This window comes from Crocodylus siamensis, chromosome 4 (assembly GCF_052110815.1).
Source record: "Crocodylus siamensis isolate JL-2025a chromosome 4, ASM5211081v1, whole genome shotgun sequence".
In the NCBI taxonomy this organism is placed as follows: domain Eukaryota; kingdom Metazoa; phylum Chordata; order Crocodylia; family Crocodylidae; genus Crocodylus; species Crocodylus siamensis.
Window position 1 is genome coordinate 186,682,133 of NC_143398.1, and position 24,034 is coordinate 186,706,166.

A 24,034-nucleotide genomic window follows, 5' to 3' on the forward strand; every position below is an offset into this window, starting at 1 on the left:
AGGGGTGGACTCCATGGGGCTGGCAGGTGATGGGGATGTGGGTCTTGTCCAGGGCCCTGATATACTGGAGGAATCCCAGTGCATGGAATCTTGCTACCACTGCCAGGGGGTCATGGATGTGGAGCATTGTGTCCCCCAGCACATCCTGGATAGCCCCGCATGCCTTCAGGGGCCTCCCCAGTGGTGGTTTTTCCCATGCTGAACAGGTGTCCTATGTACTAGAGCCTGCTGTCGTGGCCAGCTTCAGCAAGCAATGGGTAGCCAGGTGTTTTCAGGGAGGACTGGGTGCATGCTGGGGTACTGCTGCTCCAGGTGGGGCTGGAGCTGCTGGAGCAGGTCCCAGAAGGTGGCCCAGGTCACGCGGAAGCTGTCCAGCTATGTCTTCTCATTCAAGATGTGCTGTATAATGTGCTGCCACCAGTGCTGGCTGGCCCTGTGGGCCTAGAGGTGGCATGACTGCAGGCCCAGGAGAACAATGGTGGCCCCGGCAGAGTAGTCCATCATTGGCATCTCTGCCACTGGCAGTCATGCAGTAGCAGCGGTGGCTCTGGTCAGCAGCCAGGCAGGTGATTTTTGCACACTGGGGAGCCGGGCTGGTGAGACAGCCATGGGCTAGGTGCTAGTTGGTGCAGCGGCCCATCAGGGCCTGTGTGGCAGCCAGCAGGGATGCGGGGCACTGGTTGTTGCTGTCCGGGTCAGGGGCTGGAGCAGCCATAGTGCCAGAAAGCAGAGAGTGGGGCTAGCATTTGAAGACGGCTGCTGGGTGTTGGCAGCTGCAGCAGAGCATAGAGCTCCCCCTGGTAGCTGCAGGGGCCCATTGCAGGGCTGCAGGAAACTGGGTGGAAATTTTCTCCCTTGTCAGCACCTGTGTAGATGCTTGCCCAAAAGGGCTTATGCCAGATTAGTTTACATAAGTGTAAATTTAGGCTGGAGTAAATGCATGTGTAGATGTGCCCATTGTGTAGGGTTTTTTTGTTTAATTTATTTTTCTGTCACATTTGTTCTGGGACCTGAGTGCTTGTTGCCCTTTTGGACAGATGTGAATAGAACCTTTATGAGCCTGGTAAGCTTTTGTCACCTTTATGCCTCACTCCATGTTCAAAGTGGCACCTGCACCATAGATTTGTTACATTTTACACTTTTTCTGAAGTAGTTTTTTGTTGTTGAAATTTTCATATCTTACAGTCACCAACCATCCTCCTTTTCTTACCTTTTTAATGTTGCCACTCTCACCTGGTTCATTGCTGTGCTCTTTACTTTTTACACTCCAAATGGTAGCTGAATTGTTAGGTCCCTGACACCTATTACACATAAGATGTGATTAACTGGTTAATCACCTCTTAAGTAGTGAACTGACCACATTTTCATTCAATGGCATGAGAAAACCAGGAATAAGTGACAAAGTTATTATGCAAAATACGTGTCTGGTTCTTGTCACGCCTTTAATTGAATGTGTGGACACACAGTCACATGGGAGTGTGCTCTGGAGGCTGGGAACATGGGTTGGCTGACTGAGGTGCAGCTAGAGGAGAACAGTGAGACAGGGAGCCCCGATCAGCTGACTGAGCTTTCAGCTGTGGGAGTGTAGGGTGCCCCATCCCCACATGGATGGGAACTCTGAACACTGGTGGAGCTTGCAGCTGCCCTTTGCTCCCATGGCTGGAAGCCCTGGTAGGGACTGGAGCTCCCAGCAGTTGGAGGTATACCATGTGCTCCTATGGGTTGGAGCCCAGCAGTGTTCAGAACTCCCAGCTGCTGGGTGCACACTGTATACTCCCATGGCTGGGAGCCCTGACAGGTGATGGGGGTCCCAGCCACAGGATTGAAGATTGCCAGTGAGGGGGGAGACCAGTATCACACTCCCGGATTACCCCTGCATCAGCAATATAGTGTAATGGGATCCGATGCTTGATCCCACAGTCATACCTCCTGCTATGCATGTGTGGCATGACAGGAGTCGTGATTATTGAAGTCATGCATCAGATCCCATTTCACCTTCTTTTTAATGTCTGTCAGCGACCTTAGAATGTAATTTGCTAATTGTTCATTCACACCCCCCCACTCCCCACATAAAAACAGTTTTCTCTCCCTTTCATGTGATCAGTTTTCTATACTCAGCCCTTCTTAGTCTCACTCAAGCAGGTGATGGGGTTAAAAAATAACAAACCCCAAACAACAATGCAATGCAGTTATGATTATTGAGTTACAATAAAGAATTGCTTCACAAGTTGAGCAATGCCCTGAGTCTTTAGCTACCTTAGCATTTTATGAGGTGCATTTCCCAAAGTGAGACATTTAAAATGCATGGATATTGTAAGTCGGTGATCTAGTTTTATGTAGACTTTTAGTATTGTTAACCTCTTTGGTTCAGAACACTTATTTCAGAAGCCTATTTACATTTCAGTGCATTTTGTACCGTTATTTTGTGTGTTATAAAAGCTCATAAGGCAATAATGATGTTCTATTTTGGCACAAGCACTGCAGGACAGTACAACCATTCCAAGCCTGCCTATATTGATAGTGTTGCTCTTCCAATTCAGCATGCAGCTCTGGAAGAATGGTTCTGGTGAATATCGTTGATTTGCTCATTGACATTTTCAACAGGAGCCTTGTCTGTCTCTTAATTTTTGCTTTGGTAATATCCTTCAACCTAAGGACAGCTTGTAGATGTGCTATGACCGTTCACTGTCCTACACACCTCATTGTCATGGGGCGGGGATCTAGGAGTGGCCGTGATCTCTCCTAGCACACCCTACCGTGCCAAGTTGGTGTCAGTGCAACCTCGTTCTCTCCCGCCATGTCTTTGATGTCATTAGTGTTATGGGAGGCTGCCTTTTCAACCCCTTGAACATGGTACCCCTGATGTATCCCAGTCTGTGCCCTGTCTTAGCTGACTCCATGCCCTAAAGCCTTCAGGGCTACGCATGGCTCTTCCCACCCCTGATACCATGCCTCAAGCCTTGCAGATGTCCCGGACATTGTCTAGTCAACCCCTTACTGCGCCCTCACGGCGGCTCCTTGCTTATCTTGCTATAGCCCGCGTCCTCACGGACGCCCTCTGGGCTCGTCTCAGTTACCCGCACCCTCGCTGGTTCCCTGGGCTCGTCTTCCCCTGGCCTCTCTCGTGGCTGTTTAGCCTGCACCCTCACAAGCGCCCCCTGGTCTCTCTCTTCTCACAGATGCCCGCGTTCCCTGCGGACGTTCTCTGGCCTCTTTTGCGGCCGCGCCCACCGGGGCTCTCTCCCACGATCCCGCCTGCATTGGGGCCCTGCCTCACAATCAGGGCTCAGGTGATCGTAGCCGTGCCTGACCCCAAATCCCCTCCCTGGGGCTTCTTGCCTGTGCGCCCTCCCTGGGGCTTCTTGCCTGCCCTAGGGCCTGTCTCTGCACTTGGGGCTCAGGTGGCTGTAGCCATACCTGGCCCCTAAATCCCCTTCTTGGGTCTATCACTCCTGTGGGGCTCAGGCAGCCTTGACCTTACCTGGCCCCAATGCACTGTGCCCCTTCTCAGGGCTGGGGTCAGTGCACCCTTAAATGCTGTGCCCTTTCTGGCACCAGGGTCCCCACACCACTGTGGAGCTCCTGTGAGGCCTCCTCCAACCCCTGTTAACCTCACCCGGTCCTCCGGTGTAACAACAAACAACCAAAAGCATTAACGTGAGCCCATCAGCTTCAACTCAGGACTAAGCCTCCTGGCTAAAACATCAATCAAACCCTTACCAGGGCTTTCTCCACCCAGTCCTCAAACCAAAGCTGTTCAGGCCATCAAGCTTCTCTAGGCTGCCTACTCTAGCAGAACTCCTTCTCCCTTGGATGTTAGTGGGGAACTACCTGCTTGGCCTCAGCCTAGGTTGTTTATATAGGCCAGGCCCTGCCACCTTCTGGTCAGCTGACTGAACTGCGGTTGCTCCAGCAACTGGCACCTGTACCTTTTCCTAGGCGCAGGGCACTTCAGTACCCTGCAACACTCATACATACTAGGATTGGTACAGGGACCTATACATAGGGGAAGCCTATCATTTCTGGGAAAAGACTAACTCAGGGGTAGGCAAAATACGGCCTGCAGGTTGGATTTGGCCCACCAACTGATTGGATCTGGCCTGCCCCTGCAGCACTCCACATGGGGCCAATCCCTGCCTGCAGCAGCATGCACTGTACTCCAGCCTGCACCCAGCCCCGGCCACCATGTACAACTTTTGGTGGGGCTGCTTCTGCTGCTTGGTTCCCTTCACCTCCTGTGGCAGCTTCTCCTCCTGCTGTACTGCTCCGGGCTGGAAGGAAGCTACATCCAGGCAGCTCCCGTCCCAGTGTATGGGGCTCTGAATCCAGCTCCCAGGTGCCTTCCACCTATTCCACCTACCTGGCATGGGCAGCTGAGTGGGTGGACGGCAGCCAGGAGCTGGAGTCAGAGACCCATGCATTGGGGCAGAAGCTGCCTGGCTAAAGCTTCCACTCAGCCCAGAGAGACAGAGCAGGTGGACGAGCTGCTGCTGGAGGTGATAGGAACTGAACAATAACCACACTGGGAGCAGCCCTAGTGGAAGCTGTGTGTACTGGCTAAGGCCAGGTCAGTGGGTGTGGGCTGGAGTGTGGCGCAGGTTGCCCCAGGCAGGGCTTGATCCCATGGGGAGCACTGTGGGGACAGCAGTGGACTACACTGCCTGGGTGAGCTCTGCTGCATACACCTGCTGCCCTCTCCCTCCTTTTATTCTCAGCTTGCTCCTGGGACCTAACCCCAAGGCAGCCCCCCCCACACATGTACATACTCCTCCACACACCCCACACCCTCACACAGCTGCCTTACGACCCTGCCCTGTGATCCTGGCCTTGCCCACCCATTTTGCTTCTGAACACCACTCCCTGCTCGCCTGCAGCCCCATCCCACACAGGGAGTTTTTATGACTTGTTGTGGCAGGCAAGGGTGCTGACCTGGCCCGTGACAACTCATCAAAACTTCCTATGTGGCCCCCAGGCCCAAATAATTGCCCACCCCTGAACCTGGTAAATGCTATCCAGAACTGGAGAAAAGGCAACCTTTTTTCATTGTTTTCTTGGAGAGTGGAATTTAATACAATAATTTTTAGTTCTGTTTTTGTCTGTCTTTTCTCCAGAGACAGGAGCACTAGTCACTTAAGAATGGTTAAAAAATCTTGGTCAAGACAAAATCTTGGGCTAGAGGAATTTTTGGAGGCCTTGTTTCTGTATCCGAGGAGGAGTGGAGAAAGAGTGGTCTCCTCCCTCCCTCTCTTCCCTGTCTTTTGTATTCAGATCACACTCTCTGTTTAGTATGCTGCTCTGTGCATGTCCTTCCATAGCATCTGTTGCAGTGAGCTCAAGCTCACAAAACCTTGTGCTATAGATCTCTGATCTCCCTAAGTCCATAATATGAAATCTACCCTGCCTTCTTTCTTATGGAGAGACAAGGGGACAGGAGACATGGCTAAGATGGAGATATACAGATATGGTTCCTCACATTTTGTAGAATTAGACTTTCCTGCTGGATAAAATTTGGTATAATGTTTCCACTGTCACCATCACAATCCCTACCTAACTGTTTCCTGTAGCATACAGGAAACAATATATGCTTGAAGGAGCAAAATGTATTTTCCTTCTGACTTCCCATACTTAAAACAAGAATAATGCAACCCCACCATGGATTCCACAGTTATGAGTGACGTTCCTAGCTCAGGATACACACTGCTGAGAAGAAAACAGGCAAAAATCCTATGTTTACATGCATCAGTGACCAAAACAGTATAAACATGTTTGCACACTTACTTTCAGACATGATTTGTGGTGTTTTTGTTGTGATTTATGTTCCATGTAGTGTAGCATTTGATAAAAAGTTTTTATTATTTTCAGCATTTCTTCAATAAAAGCTACTATTGACAAAGGATCAATACAGTTTCATAAAACTGCATATGCTAGGCACATAATAAAATGCCTTTTCATAAAAATCATTTCAGAAAGCATAACAAAACAATAAAAGTTCATGTCAATTGTTTTAGCTCCTAGCTTTGAAGTAGGAGCACATTATATCCCTGATTATGGCCTTGCTACAGTTTGGATAGGCAAACTCTTTGGTTCTTCATAATGCTCCAAAAGTCTCTATTCTTCAGCCTTGTGCTCAGAATGGCAAAATACAGCAAATAGATAACACTTAAAGTAGAAAATGCTTAGCAGCCTCTGGCCTTATTATTAGGTACCACAATCTTTGTGCTCTCCAAATATGCACTCCATTCATTCTGCATCTGCTCAAGGTGTTGTTAAGCAGATTCTTTCTCTTGTCCAAGTGTGGCAAAAGGCTTCATAGGCCATGGAAGCAGTGGGTAACCTGGATCTCCTATAATGATGGTGGGAGCCATGACACCATTTATGTCCACAACAGTTTTGGAAGCACAGATTTTTTTTCACTAAAAAAATAAACTGGTCTGCATGTCTAAAGATATTGAAATCAGGTATCTTTCCAGACCACCCTACATTAATATTGGACACTCTCTCATGTAGGTACAACAGGTATTGAGGTAACGTGGAATAATACTCATTTCTGCTGATGCAAGCTGAGGTTGGTATGGTGGGAAAGAATAGGCATGTGGGTCCCATTGATGGCTCTTGTACAATTTGGAAGCCCTTACCATCAAATCCATCAATGTCTTCCTCCAGTGGATTGTTGTACTTCATAATCTGGGGCATCAGCAGCTTCTTCATAGCAGTCCACAACTTGATAGCAACAGCCCTGATATTTATAGATAGGGTGATCTTACTTCCCGGACTGACCAGGACAGTCCTGGATTTTGAAGGCTGGTCCTGGCCATCCCGTGAAAAGTAAACCAAGTGTCCCAGGCAAGAGCTGGGGAAGAGGAATCCCTAGCAGAGACCAGAATTGCCTTAATAGGTTAGGTTGGTTAGCTGAATGACCCTTAAAAGGGGGATTGTTAATACCTGAGAAGTAAAGAATAATGGTCATTAAGGGGCCATTGACTCCTTAGCTGCCTGAATGGTAATACTAGTAGTGGTGTGCCCCTGCCCCTGCCTGTACCACTGGTATTCCTGGGGGGATCAGCATCCCAGATTTCACATTGTCCCATATGGTGACTCTATGTATAGCACTGGTTAATATTTGGGTGTAGTTAATTTCCAGGTGATGACAGCTGTCTTCACCGTGCTGATGGAGGCTTGCCCGTGGTACTGTGCTGCTACAGTTCTGAGGCAACTTGTCTTCCTGAAATTCTGCTGCCACTGTTGGTCATCCTGAGTTTGCTGGAAGAGTATGCTTTGTATTGGTTGCTTACTGTTTCTCCCATCTACTTCCAGCCTACTATGCTCCTTGAAACCTTTCACAATTCTCATTCTTTTATATTTACTACAAGGATTTTCTGCAAGTAATGTGGAACATGTTGAAGCTTGTCATTTCTGACCCCTAGAAATTCAGGTTTATTTTCTCTTGGGATTTATGAGATTTGACTCCCAGGGCAGTGGAGCTGAGTACCTGGCTCTATTTCCTTTGTTCCACCATCACTGGTATTTAGTTCTTCTTACTTCAGCCACTCCATAGCCATAATTTTGTCCAGCATCTCTCAGCAGCCTAAATAGTTTGTTGCATTTGAAAAATATTAAAAAATTAACTCTTAGGCTATTCCATAAGAGTATAACTTTTGACATACAAAATTGTAATTCACAGGCTATAGAACATATGAAAGGTGAGGGCTGGTAAAAGTCTTATATTAAAAATTGGATTTTTAATTTTAGCGTTAGTGTGGATGCCTGTGAATTTTACAGTGCTTCGCCTTACTGCTGACCAGCTTATTGTCTGCCTTGGTGTTCCAAGAAAAAGAAAAGAAAAATAGGATAGACATCTGGCTGGTGTCATTTGACCCCAGCACTCTTTCCTGGCTAGGCAGTGGGTCGGACTCCATGATCTGTTGAGGTTCCTTCTGACCCTAGCATCTACAAATCCATGAAAATGTACTGAAAATTGGGTGCATCAAAGAAATGCTTATATGCTTCACTTTCATATAAAAATGTAGTATAAAAGCACTACTAGGGTGCACTAATACAATTTAGAAGTCTTAATAATACAAACTAATTAATCCACAGCCTGATCTCAGGGTTCCCATGCCTAGGGATGAGTAAAAACCCTGTGTGCTGTCCAGTTGGGTAGCACATGGATTTTATAGGCCCTGGGGACCCTGGGATTGGGTTGCAGCAGCCTGATCTCAGGATCCCAGGTGCTGGGGATGGGTAAAAAATTTGTATGTTGCCCAGTTATGCAGCATATATGGTTGTACAGGTTCTGGATACAGAAGTCCGATTTTGGAGTCTCCATACACCAACTTGTAAAAACCGTGTACACCTCCCAGCTGGGGTTTTGACAATCAGCTGGTTGTCAGCTGGGGCCAAGAATTGGATGGGGGCCCTTTTGGTCCCTGGCCCCAACTGACAATCAGCTGATTGTGGGCATCTAAGTTTCAACTTGCTGGTGCAGGGGGAGCCTAGGATCATGATTCCAGGCTCTGCCTGTACTAGCAAGTAAATTGTGATTGGAATCTAATCCCCAAACCCAAAATCAGATGTCCTACCATGCATGTATGATATGGCAGGAGGTGTGATTGTTGGGAATGTGGATTACATCCCATCATGCTTTAAAATGAACATGTGTCAGGGCCTTAGGTGCACCTGCAAAATAATAATTTTGCATAACCACCTGCATTTGTGTTGTATTCAAGCAGTCACTGTCACATTCTGATGAACTAGGATCACTATTCACTAGAATCATCAACCTCAGGCATGCCACAAATTAAGCCTCATGCTCTCGCTGATTGCTTCTATGGTGCCATTCCCCTGTCCAATTTGCTGCTCTGCTTTCTGCTCCCTGCCCCCTCCCCTACCTGACTCGGGCCACACAGAGCCTGCCCATGGCGTGCATGCCATAGGTTGGCCACACTGGATTAGAAAACTAGAACATACTGCTTATAGTCAATGGTAAATACAAGGTGAATTTGTTGCATTATATTTTAGTATGATGCAATTATATCATCTTTATAACTTATAATTCATTTTGATTTATTTTTTAGATTGTATTAAGGCCAGCTGAAACCTAAAATTGAATTATAGTGTTTACAGTATAACAAATTCTTACTGCTCATGAAAAGTATCTTTGCTCAGAAAATGCATATATCTATCAAAGACCACAGAAGAGATGACCATCTTTATCCTGTTCTTATCAGACTAAACTCAGCCAATTTATTTTGTCATTATTGTGCAGAAATACTACTATTACATTCATCATGGAATTGATACAGAACACGTGGCCCCAATGGATGACTCTTGGCTGAAGCATATTTTGGATTTAGTCCCACGGCATCTGAAAGTACTTAGCAAAAGTATTAATTTATTGTCTGATGAAATGAAAGAAGACTATCTTCTCAGTGTAAAGAAAGCCATAGGTAAATTGGTGATATCTGGACTTTCTATCTCCAGCTTTATTGATACAAACAAGTATTCATTTTGGGATGCTGTCATTATAATAAATGGAATTTTTAGATGTGTTTAGGTATTTTTAATAAGAAATATTTATGGTTTCAGCATTTGCTTTTACCTTCTAATAGAGAAATTTTAAACTATTCAGAGCTTACACTCTCTTCAAGATTTTCCATAAAAATGATTTTATTTGGTAAATCACAAATCAAGTTACTTCGTACTAAATACAGTCATTCTCTTCAATGGGTTGCATTATTTGGCCCTGTTTTTAGTGTTTTTTTCCTCTTTACTCAGGTTATTTATGTGGTTTTTTTGTTCTTTTTTGTAATATACTTTCTTTTAGTTGACTTTGTTTTAAGAGATCCCAGGGAAAAAGATGAAGACACGAAGCCAGAGCTTCCATCTCATCGTGCAGAGTAAGAAAACATATTTCTTCCTGAACACTGACTCTAGGGAGTAATAGGGTGAATACTCTATGTAGGGAATACTTCTTAGACCAAAGCAATCCATCTTAATTGGAGCAACCTATGAAACACAAAAAGGAAATAATATTAGGTTATTTATTGTGTAAATTTATACAACGCAACATTATTAGAGAGATTGCAAAATATATGGTTAGTTGAGAACAAACCTCTTGCAGTATTTAACATCGTAAATGATTTGTAAATCTTGGACTAAGCCCCACAGAATTTGAAAATAAGTGATAATGAGTCAGATCATCATCTAATGTAAATTAGCATTACTCCACTGATTTTAATCCACGTACTCCACTGATTTTAGAAAAGCTGAGTGATTATATAACAGTGAAGGGTCTGCTTAATAAGTACTATGTCAAGAATACAAAACATAACAGCACAAATAAGATATGTGCTTTTCTGTCAGAATAATTCAGTTATGTTTGTTAGCTGTCCAAGTGTTTATTTAGTTTCTTGAGCAGGTTTTATAGTCTGTCCTGATTTCATACGTCCAGAATTATACCGCTAGCTTTATACTAGCTAGCTTGGATATATGTATATGAGTTGCAATTATAGTGTAGACATACTTTTTGTATACAGCAATGGCTTATATGCATACATAATATATTTTTTTTAATGTAGACTTGCTGCTAAGAGTCATTAGAACATGAAAATCAATGTCATCAGCAGAAATCTGCTATGCCTGGTACAGACCCGCATAAAGACTTTGACTAGTCCACAATGTGGTTTCAGCCCTTATGGGATTTTAAAGAAATGGATACAGTTTGGCTGCCTTGTGGCGGCTTGTATTTTTTGGTAGTCGAGCAGTAAACTGACAATAAATTCTAGCCTGAAAGGAAACATCTGTAAGGGGCCTTCATCATCCAGGTCATTAATGGAAATATTGACTAGTATGAGACCATGATAGACCCCCTGTAGAACTCCACTTGATGTATCTTTCCAGTTTGAGAGTGAGAAAGCAGTCTATCCAAACCAAAGTTAAGATGACTGAATTTAAAATGACACCCTCCCCCACTTTCCTCTCTCCACTGGTGCCTTCCCCTCCGCTTGCCTGCCCCCATGGCCACCCCTGCTGTCTGCCACCCCAGTCACTTGCACCCCACTCCCCCTCCCCCTCCCCCTCCACTGCCACATGCTGTGCTGCCTCGTACCTCCTTGCTGGTTCGCTTGCTGCTTTCTGGCTCCGTACTGGGTCCTGCTGACCCTGGCTCCCGAATGATTGCCTTACTGCTTAGCAGGGAACCAGGGAACAAGGCAGGACCCAGCATGGGACGAGAGTGGCAAGGGAATCCATGCTAGATCCTGTACTGCTCACTGACTCTCTGCTGGGTCATGTCCTGTTCCCTGGCTCCATGCTGAGCCAAAGAGTGATGAGGAATCGAAGCCTGGGAGTATCACAGGACCTGTTGCAGAGCCAGAGAGTGGTGAGGGAATCATCAGGGAGCTAGGGAGGGAGCAGTACAGAAACCAGTGCTGGCTGCTGGTACTACATTTTTAGTTGTTACTTGGTTGTACTTGATTGTAAGATGAGGTTTCCTTTTCTTCATGTTGAATGGGAGAAGAACCTCCTCTTAGAATCAAGTAAATATGGTACATACTCCTTCAGCATGGTTTTCAAGCCCATGTTGTACCTAGCTATATTCCTTTAGTTTGCTTATAAAAATACCAGATGAAACTGTCTCAAAAGCCTTAAATAAAATAAAAAGATACTCTCCCCTCTCAACAAAGACTTCTGCTCTGTCATAGAATTAATTTGAGTTACTTTGACACGACTTGTCCTTGACAAATCCATATTAACTTTACATTATCAGCTTGTTGTTTTTAGGTGCTTAGCAAAAGATTGTTTTTTTTCTATTCTGTAGTCTTATGGTCTCCTTTCCTCTTTTTATAAATAGGCACTAAGTTTGTCCTTTTCCGTATTCTGGTACCTTAACGCATCATCAAAGAATTTTCTAAGATTGCTAACAGCTTTGACATTGGTTCATCCAACCTCCTAAGTAATGTAAGGTGAAATTTTCATTAGGCCAGCTAATTTGGGAACATCTAACTTACCCAAGTAGTGTGTAACCTGTTCCTAATGTGTTCTAGCCTAAGTTCTTTCTCTGATCACTAATGCTAATTTGTGTTAACTCTCTAATCATGGTTTGCACATTTTCAGTGAAGGCTGACCCAAAAGACACAGACATTGTTCTTCTTGTATTAACTCTTCTTCCCTATTAAGTAGTAGAGTAATACTGAGAGGGGAAGACTTAGTGTTATCTTCTGTTCCAGTGGTTGAGCAAAGGGCATGTCCTGTGGTCTGGGCTACAGGATTCCATGTTGTCTAGCATGAAAGTGCATCTAACATGGAGGATAATTAAGTGTAGGATCATAGGAAAGTACAGCTGGAAGGGACCATACAAGGTTATCTAGTCCAGTCCCCTGCTCAGGGTAGGATCATCCCTGACTAAACCATTCCTGCCAAGTGTCTGTCCAGCCTGCTCTTGAAAATTTCCAGGGATGGAGGTTCCCTAACTTTTCTAGGTATCCTGGTGGGGCCCTGCTACAAGTCCAAATTAAAACTGGATAGAAACCAGCTATAGAGTTGTTACACATTTTCAAGCACTAACTTTATAGTTGGTTGGCTCTTTTTATAGTAGATAGTCATTTTTATTGTGCGATAATTGCATTGCATATGTGACCAGTCTAAATGCATTGTTCTATTAACCAGTTAATTTCATAATGTATGTAATGTGTAGCAAGAGCCTTGGGTTTAGTGAAAAGGAGATTAAGAGTAAGGGAGGCTTGGTAGAAGTTTTCAGATATTAAAAAGGTTGCCATGAAGAAGGGGGAGGACAACGTTTCTGTTCATGCAGAAGGCAGGCTATAAAGTAGTGGGTTTAAACAGAAACAAATCTGCTTACAGGACCATGAATAAATTTCAGATTTCTTCTTAAGACATGACAGAATATCCTGTCTCAGTATTTAATATTTATACACTCCCAAATATCCAACAACAAGACTGTAAATTTCTGAGTAGTACAAGAAGAAATTGGTTTTATCTCCTGAATTTGAAACCTTACTATGATGCAACAGGATTATTACCATTAAAGAAATGTGCATACATGGTACATACATTTTGATTCTTAGCATAACAGGTTTTTTTTAACTGTTTTTTTTTTTTAGAATAAAAATACTGCCAAAGCCTTGGCATAAGTCATTCTTGTCAGCCTGCAGTTATATAAAGGAAAATTTGCATGCAATGAACCCTACAATGTTGGCTGTTCTGGACTTATGGGAGACATCTTTTAAGTAAGTGTTATTTAGACACTGTAGGTCACCAATCTATTATGAGTGGAAAGGTACAAAACATACTTGATGTTTACTGTACAAAGTATTTGTGTTTGGTGATAGAGACACATATTCCGATATTCCGATAATGTGCAGTGATTTCAGTATCCATGTAAAAGATAATTATGTAGAGTCAGCTTAGGTTTTCAAGCCCGCCATGCTGACTTGAGGATTTTTGCAAGTGAATGCTGGCTCAACTGATACAGCTGGCCACAGGACTTCTTAACTTCAGGTTGATGGCCACCTTGGCATTTTTTTAATGCAGGACTCTTCTGCTGCTAATGGTTACACAGTCACCTCAGAAGGTTGTCTTTAAGGCTTTTCACAGTGTTTACTGCTAAGCTGTGAAACAAAGGAATTCATATTTTTCCATATCTGTTTGGTATATTGATTGAGTTCAACTGTTGGAGAAGTGTCTTAGGAGGCTTTAAGAAAAACAGGCAAGCACAGCAGTCACACAGTTATGTTGAACACAAAATATTATATGTCATATCACTCACTGATACCCCTTTGAGTCACATTAGTAATTGAAGACAGATGTCTTTTCCAAGATGAAGCCATTCAAACTACAGAAAAATGGTGAATTAGACAAATTGATTCCAGCACTCAGTGGCTCCAGAAACCCAAATTCTGTCATAAAAACACCCAAAATTGTGTTCTTTCGCTATTAAAATGAAATGCCATTATATAGAGAGAGATCAGTTGGGCAGTGTTTTATTGACATATTTACAAGTTTAGAGCAATTTGGAAGCCTACCAGTGCCTCCATCATCATAATGAAATAAATTCTAAGTATCTGTTCACTTTGGTATTTACTTTTGCATATTTTGTCATACAAAAGTCAGAACTGTCCCTACCTGCTTTGCTCACTAGAATGTGCAGTGCTGAGCAGCACTGGTATGCCACTGCCCTGCCCCTGCCCTTGCCCCTCACTCTTAGCCTGCCCCATGTCCCAGTCCCTTCACTCCCAACCCACATCACCGAGTATGTGGGTGATGGGTTCATGGGGGTGGCTTGAAGGTGTGGGGCTTGTGTGTGGATTGCGGGAGGACTGTGGGTGTGGGGGGGCCATATGGAGGGGCTGCTGAGGTAGAGTAGGTCCACTTCATCCCACAGGTTGCAGCCTCCCCACAAAACACATGGACTGCCCCTCCCACAGGGGCCACAGCCCCCCCAACAGGAGCCAAAACCCCCATGCTAGGCCCACATACCCCTCCCAGGGGCTACAGCCCCTCTGCAGGGCTCACAGGCCCCCAACAGGGTCTGCATGCTCCCCTGCACTGGCTACTGTCCCCCCCCCCACAGGGCCCAGAGGCCTTCTGCAGGGCACACAGGCCTCCCCTTGCAGGGACAAGAGCCCCCCAGCACAGCCCCAGCCCCAGCCCCCGCCCCTGCCCCCGCATAGCCTACAGCTCACCTGCAGCAGCGGCGGCCATCAGGGCACTCAGGATCTGGTACAGCCTGCCCCCCTCCCCCACACGGTGCAGGGCAGCACAATGCAGTGCAGTGCAGCTTCATCCCAGCCATCTGGCACTCAGTGCTACCTCTGTCATGTTGCACAGATGTGGCCTGATCCAATAGTGCGTGGGGCTGTGAATCCAGGACCCAGCCCAGCACAGCAAGTGGTCCCTGTGAGCAGCACAGGGCCCTGGGTGGCAGCCCAAATGGCCCAGAGCTGCCTGAAGGTGCACAGCTCTGTGCTGCGCTGAGTTGGGCCACATCTATGCAGTGTGACAGAGGCAACACTGTGTGCCAGGTGACTGGGGCCAAGCCACGCTGCCATGTGGAGAGCGGGACTGTATCAGGTCCTGAGCATCCTGATAGCCTTTGCTGCTGCCAGTGAGCTGTGGGCCATGTGGGGGGGCTGGGGCCATGCAGGGTGGGGCATGTGAGTCCTGCGGGGGGCAGGCAGGGGACCCACCCCCCCTGAGATGCCCCCCATGGTCCCCCACATCCTCACAGCCCCCCCCCCCCTCACTCTCCAGTTCCGTCCACTTCCTACTTACCTGGAACAGAGCCCGGGTTCAGGTCCCTGCAGCCTGCACCACTATTTTTACCCTGCGTGGGCAGGCAGCATGCAAGGGGCATCCATAAAGATGCTCTGGCTGGCTACCGGAGTGTTTCTTTGGAGGACCGAAGCCTCCACTTGCCTCAGGGCATCATCCTGGACCATGGCCTGTCCCGCTTTTTCTCCCTGTGTTTTATTTTGATACCTGGATATTCAAGTATCAAATTTTGAGCCCCTGCTGCAAATATGCAGTGTGGGAATGTTATTTCTTCCCAGTGTGCCTCTTGCTTCATCTCAAAATGCTTTGAGACACGGCAAGAGGCACATGTGGGCTCATCTGGACACGCCTATAATCTAAATATTTGCTCTTAAAAGATTTTACTTCTACAAGAAAGAGAAGGAAACAGTCATTAAAAATTTGTTTTTGTCCTATTTAGGCTTGTTCTCTAAGTTTACAGATATGGTTAATAGGGACATATATAAATTGTGTCCAACCTCTGTTGGCTTCTGAGGGTAGAAAATTACCTGACAGCTGTGATATTGTGATAATTGGAAATGCTGGTTATTTTAGTAAGATTCTTTTTAAGTAAAGTGTACTTCACTTTGTTTCAAAGATAGTGCAACTGATGAATTTAATTCAGGACAGTTTTTTTGAAATGTAGGAACTAATCAAGCGCCAATGAAATTTTTCTGTCAAGTATTCTTTACTTAAAGTACTTTGTCTATTGCATTCTAGCAAAAAGCATTTCAGAATTTCAAAACTTTATGGCTGGATCCTGAAATTATTGTTTTGCTTTAAGAATGTCCCATATGGATAATGATTGTTGGAATATATATGTCCTTGTCTTGTGATCTTGGAAGCTTCTTGTAAGTGATAGCATTTCAAGGTGTTTGATCCTTTTCCCTCTGTGCCAGCACTGTCAAATTCACCTCTATTCTTGGGTTGGATATGGACCACAAGGAGTCTCTTGGGTGAGATCTAGACTCAGTAGCAGGGGCTGAAGAAGAGGGGAAGTCAAGTGGTGGTGGAAATGCTGAGACAAGTGACAGGGCAGGAGTTAACACAGCCATTGTTCACTTACTCCCCTGCCACAAACACATGTGCCCATCAGGGCTCCATAGAGGGCAGCTTGGGAACAGGCCGCACCCTCACTCATTCTGGCCTTGAATTTCTGGTATCCTCTGGGAGCCCTGTTGGCCAGATATAATCTTGAGGCTGTGTGTTTGACATCCTCATCTATACCAGTTCTCTTCATCAGTTAAAGAACACATGGATAAAGATAAAAAATAGTTATCATGCCTACCATCTTCCTCTGTCAAATGGGAGTGTTTGTAGAAACAACTTTTGATGGTGTCTCCTCTACTCTGTGAACAGAAGATGAAAAGTTTTAGTATAGACATTGATGCAGAATTGGATTCACCAATCTGGTTATCAGAAAAGACATTTCAAATCAATCTTCATGCTCCTCTTTGACCTGGAACGTTGACACTGCTTTTGTGATGCATTTAGAAACTTGAGTGAGTATATATCCAGAGCTGAGATAGTTTTGACAGTTCTAAATACAGTCAAGTATGTCATTAGAATGTCATCCATTAGGAAATTAAGGTAGCTCTCCCCTAGCTTATGGACTCTGCTGGAGAAGGTGAGAAAGACTGCATATCTTTACATTCTGGTATTTATCTAGGCAGATGTAATTAGTTCATATTTGATCGACACCAGCAGGTTTTCTTCCTTTGTTAATTTACTTCAGATTTTGACAATGGGTCTTCTTGAGAGACTCTGTGCCTCAGAGGCTAGAAGCTTTGCTCGTGATAAAAAATCTACTGGAGAATTAGAAGGGAGGTAGATCAGTCTTCAGTTGTTCTTAGAGGTGTAGGGTTAGGAATATAAAATCTTACTCTGTAAGAGAGAATACTGAGCTAGCAGGTCCTATGGTCTGATCCAGTAAATGGTGACTCTTATGTTCTTGTGTAGGTCCCACTTCAGGGACTCTTTGTTCTCTGGGTAGAGAGACCCTTAAATCCAGGGCTTTACCTCAACCAGTAGGAAGTATAAGTTTTCCCTATGACTACATGTATGTGTATATAATATAATATAATATAATATAATATAATAAAATATAATATAATATAATAATAATAATAAATACATACTTATATTTCCTTGGAATCTCTACCTGTGTTCTGAGGAACTTCATAAACTGATCCTCTATTTTTGATGTTCTCAGGGATGTTTCCTAGGAAATTGGGCTGGTCTGTGTGGTCACATTACTCATATCCTTTAAATATTTTCCAGGTAGTAGGAAAAGGTAGGACTTCCCCTTCTGGTCCAGCCTTTGTTTTCAAAATAGGTGGGGGCTTTTGCAAGGTATCATCCAAGTGCCTTTTCACCAACCACTGCTGTTTGGCCCTGACTTGTTTTGGTTAACATAACGCTTGGATGAGAACCATTTAAAGTGGTTATACTGTTTTCTTATCTTGCTCAACAGTGGCCTTCCTTTCTTTCTTATCTCTATTAACCTTTTTCCCTTATTATTTCAGTACAATTCATTATTTAATTGCCCTGTAGTTTCATTTTTTTACTTCTCAAGCTAGATAAAATTGCTTGCTCCTGATTGGTCCTCTTTTTGTTAATTGACGTCAGAACAGAAAACCAGCCTCAAATCCACTGTGGCTTGTTGTAACAGGTTACCCTTTTGTTTTTATATTTATTATTTACATTAAACTGGTATTTTGTTTTCCTAAAATAACAATAACTAGTATCTAACAACACCTGATATTTTTAATTAAAATAGTAGCTGTGATATAATTGTTATACTGAAACTAGAGAATGAACTACAAAGTGTGCAATAGGTATGCTTCTAAATATATTAATTTTATTACTTTGTTACAGAAATTTACGCTTAGTTGATAAAGAAGCATATCACAGTCGTCAGGAATCAATGGAACTCTCATTCTTCCAAACTATTGCTGTAAAGCACATGGAATCTGCCAAAGATGTTCTACTTAAAAAGTATGATCAAGTTATATACAGTGAGAAATCCTTAATTTTGTTGCTCTGTTTGTGTGTGCTTGTATGTTTTCATGTTTTCTTTTTCGTTTTGGAGAAAGGTGAAAGATTGATCCACTGTAATGGAACATCTTTTAGAGATTCAAAGATATATATTGTTCTACTAGCCAACTGCCTGTCAAGAATGATGGGAGGGAGAGCAGGTGGGAACAGAGCTCCATGCCCTCCCCCCATCCGGGCCCACTCCCCCCTTCCCTCCTGCTGTTTGGGGTCCAGGCCTGCTCCCCCACTCCCTGCCGCAGCTCCTCCCCTCACCCCCACCACAGCCGCTGCTGCAGCCACATCAAGCCGGGCCAGACTGGGCCCACTGCTCCTCCCCCCCTCCACCGCAGCTTCTCTTCCCCCCCCTTGCCCTTGTGTTTGCTCCTCTTCCTCACCCCCCTGCTTTGGGCCCAGGCCCACTCCTCCCCTCCCCCCACTGCTACTGCTGCCACTGTCTTGGCCCAGGTCCACTCTTTCCTCTCCTGCCACTGTGGCGCACCTGCTCCTCCCCTGCTGTGTCAGGCTCCCTCCTTCCCCCACCGGTGCCGTGTCAGCCCTACAGGCGGTGATGACGGAAGGGGGGAGGGGCAGGCTGAGGCCAGTGCCGGTGGTCTCGCCTCCCCACGGCATCCTGACTCAGCTCCCCTGCATCACTGCTGCCACCTCCAAGGAGCAAACAAGGGCGAGGCCAGCTCCAGTGGGCGAGGCCAGCTCCAGTGGCCTTTCCCCCTCCTCTGCCCCATTGTTGCCACCTGCAGGGAGCAAGGCAGGGGGGTGAGTCTCCCACTGCTGGCTTTGCCCCCCTCCATTCCATCCGCTCCGTTGCTGCCACCTTCAGGGAGCAGGGCTGGAGGTGGGCAAGGCCAACTCCATCCCCTGTGTCCCTGCCACCATGGTGGTGCTCTGCCGTGCTGCCACCTCCTGTCCAAATGCTGTATTTGCACTCTGATTGCTATTTCAGTCAGTCCATCAGAGCGCAAATAAAGTGTTATGGGAAGACGGACAGACAGACAGGCTTTTGTAATATTACAATTATTATTATAGAATTATAGAATTATTAGAATTATTATTATATCAAGGCTTTTGTAATATTAGAATCTTCTTCTTTTGTTGGGTAACCCAAAGATACCTACCTTCGCTTTGAAAACGTTTTGATATGTATGGAAGAAATAAGTCATACAAATTCTGTGTATATTATAATAATTTGTAAAATAACTTTTATTCTGGGTTTTAGATGATAAGACAAACTGTACCTGAAATTTGAAACAAAAACAGTCCATGTTGCCCCATATTTTAGTTGTCAGTCAGTGAAATCTTCCTCTAGTTTTTCAAAGGAACCATAACAATATGTTTTTTATTGGTTGCTAAAAAGTTTTTAGTCTTAGGTTTTCTAATGTCAAATTACTAAAATTTCTTAATGGTTCTTCTTTTACATATTACATTTATTTTCAACTGCAGCTGCTATGTTTTTTAATGCGTATTAATGCTAATCCAGTCAGTATATTTCAGTTGGGTTTATCACATTGGTTATCACCTGTATTCCAAATTTGATGGTTAAAATTTTGCTTTTAAATGACAATTGCGTTGTATGGGAGAACAATAATTCATAAAAGTTATTTCTTGTTAAGATACAGATCTAAGTTTCAAATTAATAAAAGCGTATTTGTTTATACTAATAATACAGATGAAAAACTGTAACCACGGCTTTTGTTTCAGATCTACAACCCTTCACATCTAGAACCCTTGAATTCAAATAAAATATAGCAGTAATATAAGTCAAATTAATAAGTTGTGGTATTACTGGTACTGTCACTATAAAGTAAGTGATGTAGAAATATTTCTTTCATCACGCATATATTCAGCTCTCTGTCTGTCATGGTAATAAGTCACTTAAAGAATATTGTATTTATAGGAATTTGAAGACACTGGAGACTGAGTAAGTTTTTGAGATGTGACTAATAAGTTTGGGTACCATAGTACTTGAGTGTCTAATATGAGTCATTTTAAAGTATTTGATTTGCAGAGCATGAGTGTCTAGTACTATCTATAACAGTTCAATGGTGACAATCTAAATTCATAATTTTTTAAAATTTTGCCCAGTAGGTCTTTTGTTTCTGTATTCCTCAGGTTGTTAACTGGTATATAATCAACTGACTTCACACAATTATTCATTACTATTTTGTTTACACTTTGTGCTTTAATGACATTAAAAAAATCAACATTTTCCACATTCTTGAATATGTATTTTTGATTATTTGAAATGCTGCATGTTTATTGGTAGTGTTGGATTGATATAAGCATGATGGTTCAGGAAATAAACAAGAGGCAAGGATAGTTTGGGGTGATATCTTTTATTGGACCTGTCTCTCCCAAATATGCTTTCCTTTCAGGTGTTTATTGGCACATTCTAGATTGAACAGTTTCTTACCTTTTACCTTTAAGATGAAAATTGTATTCCCATGATCAACTTTAAACATATTTCATAAACAGGTGTCCAGGTTTTGCTATGAGAGTATCAACTGCATTCTACTCCCATCCTCTACACCTTTAGCAAAATACTGCCTTACCTGTTTTTTGTGCTTTATTTCTCTCCAGTGATAAACTGTATTCTGTGGCCAGTTTTCTTCTTGCTAAAGACAGTTGAACAGAATTCCCCCTGTCAGTGTTCATCCTTAATATAGTCTCTGGTCTCTCATGAATAGGGTCCTACATACTTTGGGGCAATGGATGACCCATTTTGCGGGCAGGTCATGGGGCTGGCCACCCTTTTCACGGGCTTATCATGGTGGGGCCCCCGACAACTCTGATTGGCAAAGGAGCCTCAGTGGCCCTAGCCCCCACCACTGATTGGCGGAGAAGGCTGTCTATCATATGGCCCTGGCCATTGCTGCTGATTGGCTGAAGGTGGTCTGTTATGTAGCCCTTCCCCTGACCACTGATTGGTGGAGAAGGGTGGGGGCCCATAACAGGCAGTCCTCTCAGCCAATCAGCAGTGGGGGGTAAGAGTGACAGTCATCTTGCCTGCTCATTTTCATACTGGCAACAACCCCTATCATGCCAGGCTGCGTGGCTGGAAGGACTGTGGAAATAGTTTCCTTTTCCCGTTTTATTTTTAGTATGTCCTCCCCCACCACTCCCTCTCCACTCATGAATGACCCAAGGGACTGTATTACCTTTAGGGTCTGACTACTTTATCTCTGTAGCATTTACGGCCCCTGCTGACCTAAGAAATGAGAGACCAGAACAAACTCTCTAATCTGGCTGTCACACATTTTGAATTTAGTTTAGAATAATAGGTAACATTTTAGGTAAGCACCTTCTGTTTGGATAAATTCACCTGGTTTTGTGTCACCACTTGAAGTAATTTATAATTGGCCATGCATACTTTGACCTTATAATGGGCATATTTAACATACATTTAAAAGGAAAAAATGTTTAAAAATCTTCGGGTTATTAATGCTCATCATTAAGAAAAACTTTTTTGTTCTTTCAAGGTGGTTTCCAGAAGTACAAAACATTTATTACCAAGGTAATAAACGAAAGCAAGTGCCTACCAATGCCAGCAGTGCCAAATTAGAATCTTTCTTCAACTGTGCTGCAACTTTAATGACTCAACAACTGCAAAGCTTAGCCTTAAAATCAATGCAAGACTTTACAGATTTAATTGTTCAACCTCCAGTAAGTAGCGTTAGACAGTGTTGCTAGTCTATGTACATACAATCTATTTTTTCTGTTTAATTAGTTCTTCTGCAAAGGTTAATAAAAAAGAAGTAATAAAAATGATGATGACAAGCTGCCTTCTTAGATGATAGAATATTTTTTTAGGTGTGCATGTTTCCTTTTATGTAAACATAAATACAAAAGGATATAATACTGACATATCTTTATTTCCTTGTCAGGGAAAAAGGAAACTATTAACATGTTTGGGGTCTAAAGATCAAATAATCAAAAGAAATTGCATTCAATTAAATTTATGAATGAAAAACATTAATGTGCATCCAAACCTTGTCAGTCCTAGGGATTAGTGGGAAAGATAGCTGTACTGCAGCAGATATAGAGTTATTTGCACACCTTTAAGGTTCCATTACACACCTTGGAAGCAGAACTCTTGCAAATAAGCTGTTTCAATCGTATACTCACACATCTGCACAACACACACTACTTTTTCTGAAGGAGCACAGCCGTGTAAAGATATGAGTGGCATCTGTTGAATCTGAAGGGCAGATTGCTGTGGCATATATTTGGCCCCTGGCTCTGTCCTCTCTTACTCAGCATTGCCCTCAAATATACTTGAAGTCCTCATCCCAAATAATCCTGTTGAAGTAATTTTCATGGTATTTTTCAGAGGTGGGAAGCATGCTCTGAAGATGTCTCTCGTGCCCTCCCAACTTGAACCCTTCTAACTCTCCTGTTGTTTTTTATGCTTATACATTAAATGAATGTCATTGTCTGATAGATAATTTTCTCTGTCCATCAGTAAGCACATACTTCTGTGCAAATCTATTTCTAACAGTTATTTCAGTAGATTTAGAAAATGTTAACGTGGTGACTGAGAGGTTAAAGAGGTTTTAACAGGAAAAAGAAGTCCAATCAAGGAGGGTTGGTGAAAAATATAAAGATTTCATCATGAACATATGCAGAATTAATGATCACATGCTTGGATATTTAAGAATCCACATGACAACAAGGGTAGTGCTCTCTGGTACAAATATTACCCCTAAAATGCTTCTCAGAATCATGTTTTCACAATAGATTCTGCTTCCAGTTACACTGTGGCTGAGATGCAACATTCACTGTTAGTTTTATTATCTTTAGTAGCTTTGTTAAAGTAAATGGATCTATACAATGAGGACAGAATTTGACCTTGCATGTAGTGGTGTATACCTGATTGTTAATAGTGCAAAGCTGCTGCAACCTTAATCTGTGCAGTCAACTTCATAAAAGTTTTTTTTTGGATTATTTTGTAGAACTCTAACTCCCCACCCTCATTTACTAATAAAACAGTGTTGAATGCAGTCTTAATGACTGTCAATTTTATGTAAATTATATCCCCATTATACATGCTGTTTTAACATGCAATTTTTATGAGGATTACCTTATGTAGAGGATGTCATTTATAGTTAGAGCCCGTAGGGATTTAAAAACATATGACAGACTGATTTTTAAATAATTCTTTGACTTCTCCTACATGAATTCAGGTACTAATATTTTATTCTATTTTGTTAGAAATCTGTTCGAACCTATGAGCATCCAGGCTTCATCATGAGACTGATCCTTGACGATAACTGTATTAGGTTTGAGCCTGACTTTAATGACTATGAAGTTATTTTTCTGAATATTTATAACATTATGATTAAAGCTGTCAATCTTGTGCCACGAGTTGAGACCAAATTGTATTCTAAGTGGGTAAGAAGCTATTCTTTTATAACTTTGTTCTTGTTTTCTTATGAAGGTTTTGCTAGATTTAGATTACAAGTAATTGGATTAATAATTTTACTTTCGTGTTTTTCATAGTAATACATTTCATATTTAGAACATAATGGACCATTTCAAAGAATCCAAACCATATAAATCTAAAATATTATTACTATTCTATAAAAGAAATAATCTCCCTTATTTCTGGTAGGTTTGTATTTTGGCTTTCTGCGATTATTGTTATAAATGTATTGTACAGTACAAAAGCATATTT

General features: G+C 43.2%; 1 protein-coding gene across 1 annotated transcript in view; it reads left to right on the forward strand.

The window, feature by feature from the left end:
• Positions 1-24,034, forward strand: part of DNAH7 (dynein axonemal heavy chain 7) — a 226,187-nt gene that overhangs the window by 20,992 nt on the left and 181,161 nt on the right. The window contains exons 6-11 of the mRNA XM_090045212.1: positions 9,266-9,446; positions 9,824-9,896; positions 13,122-13,247; positions 18,187-18,306; positions 21,840-22,023; positions 23,572-23,751. Coding sequence (XP_089901338.1) covers positions 9,266-9,446; positions 9,824-9,896; positions 13,122-13,247; positions 18,187-18,306; positions 21,840-22,023; positions 23,572-23,751 — 864 coding nt within the window. The remainder of the gene's footprint in view (positions 1-9,265; positions 9,447-9,823; positions 9,897-13,121; positions 13,248-18,186; positions 18,307-21,839; positions 22,024-23,571; positions 23,752-24,034) is intronic.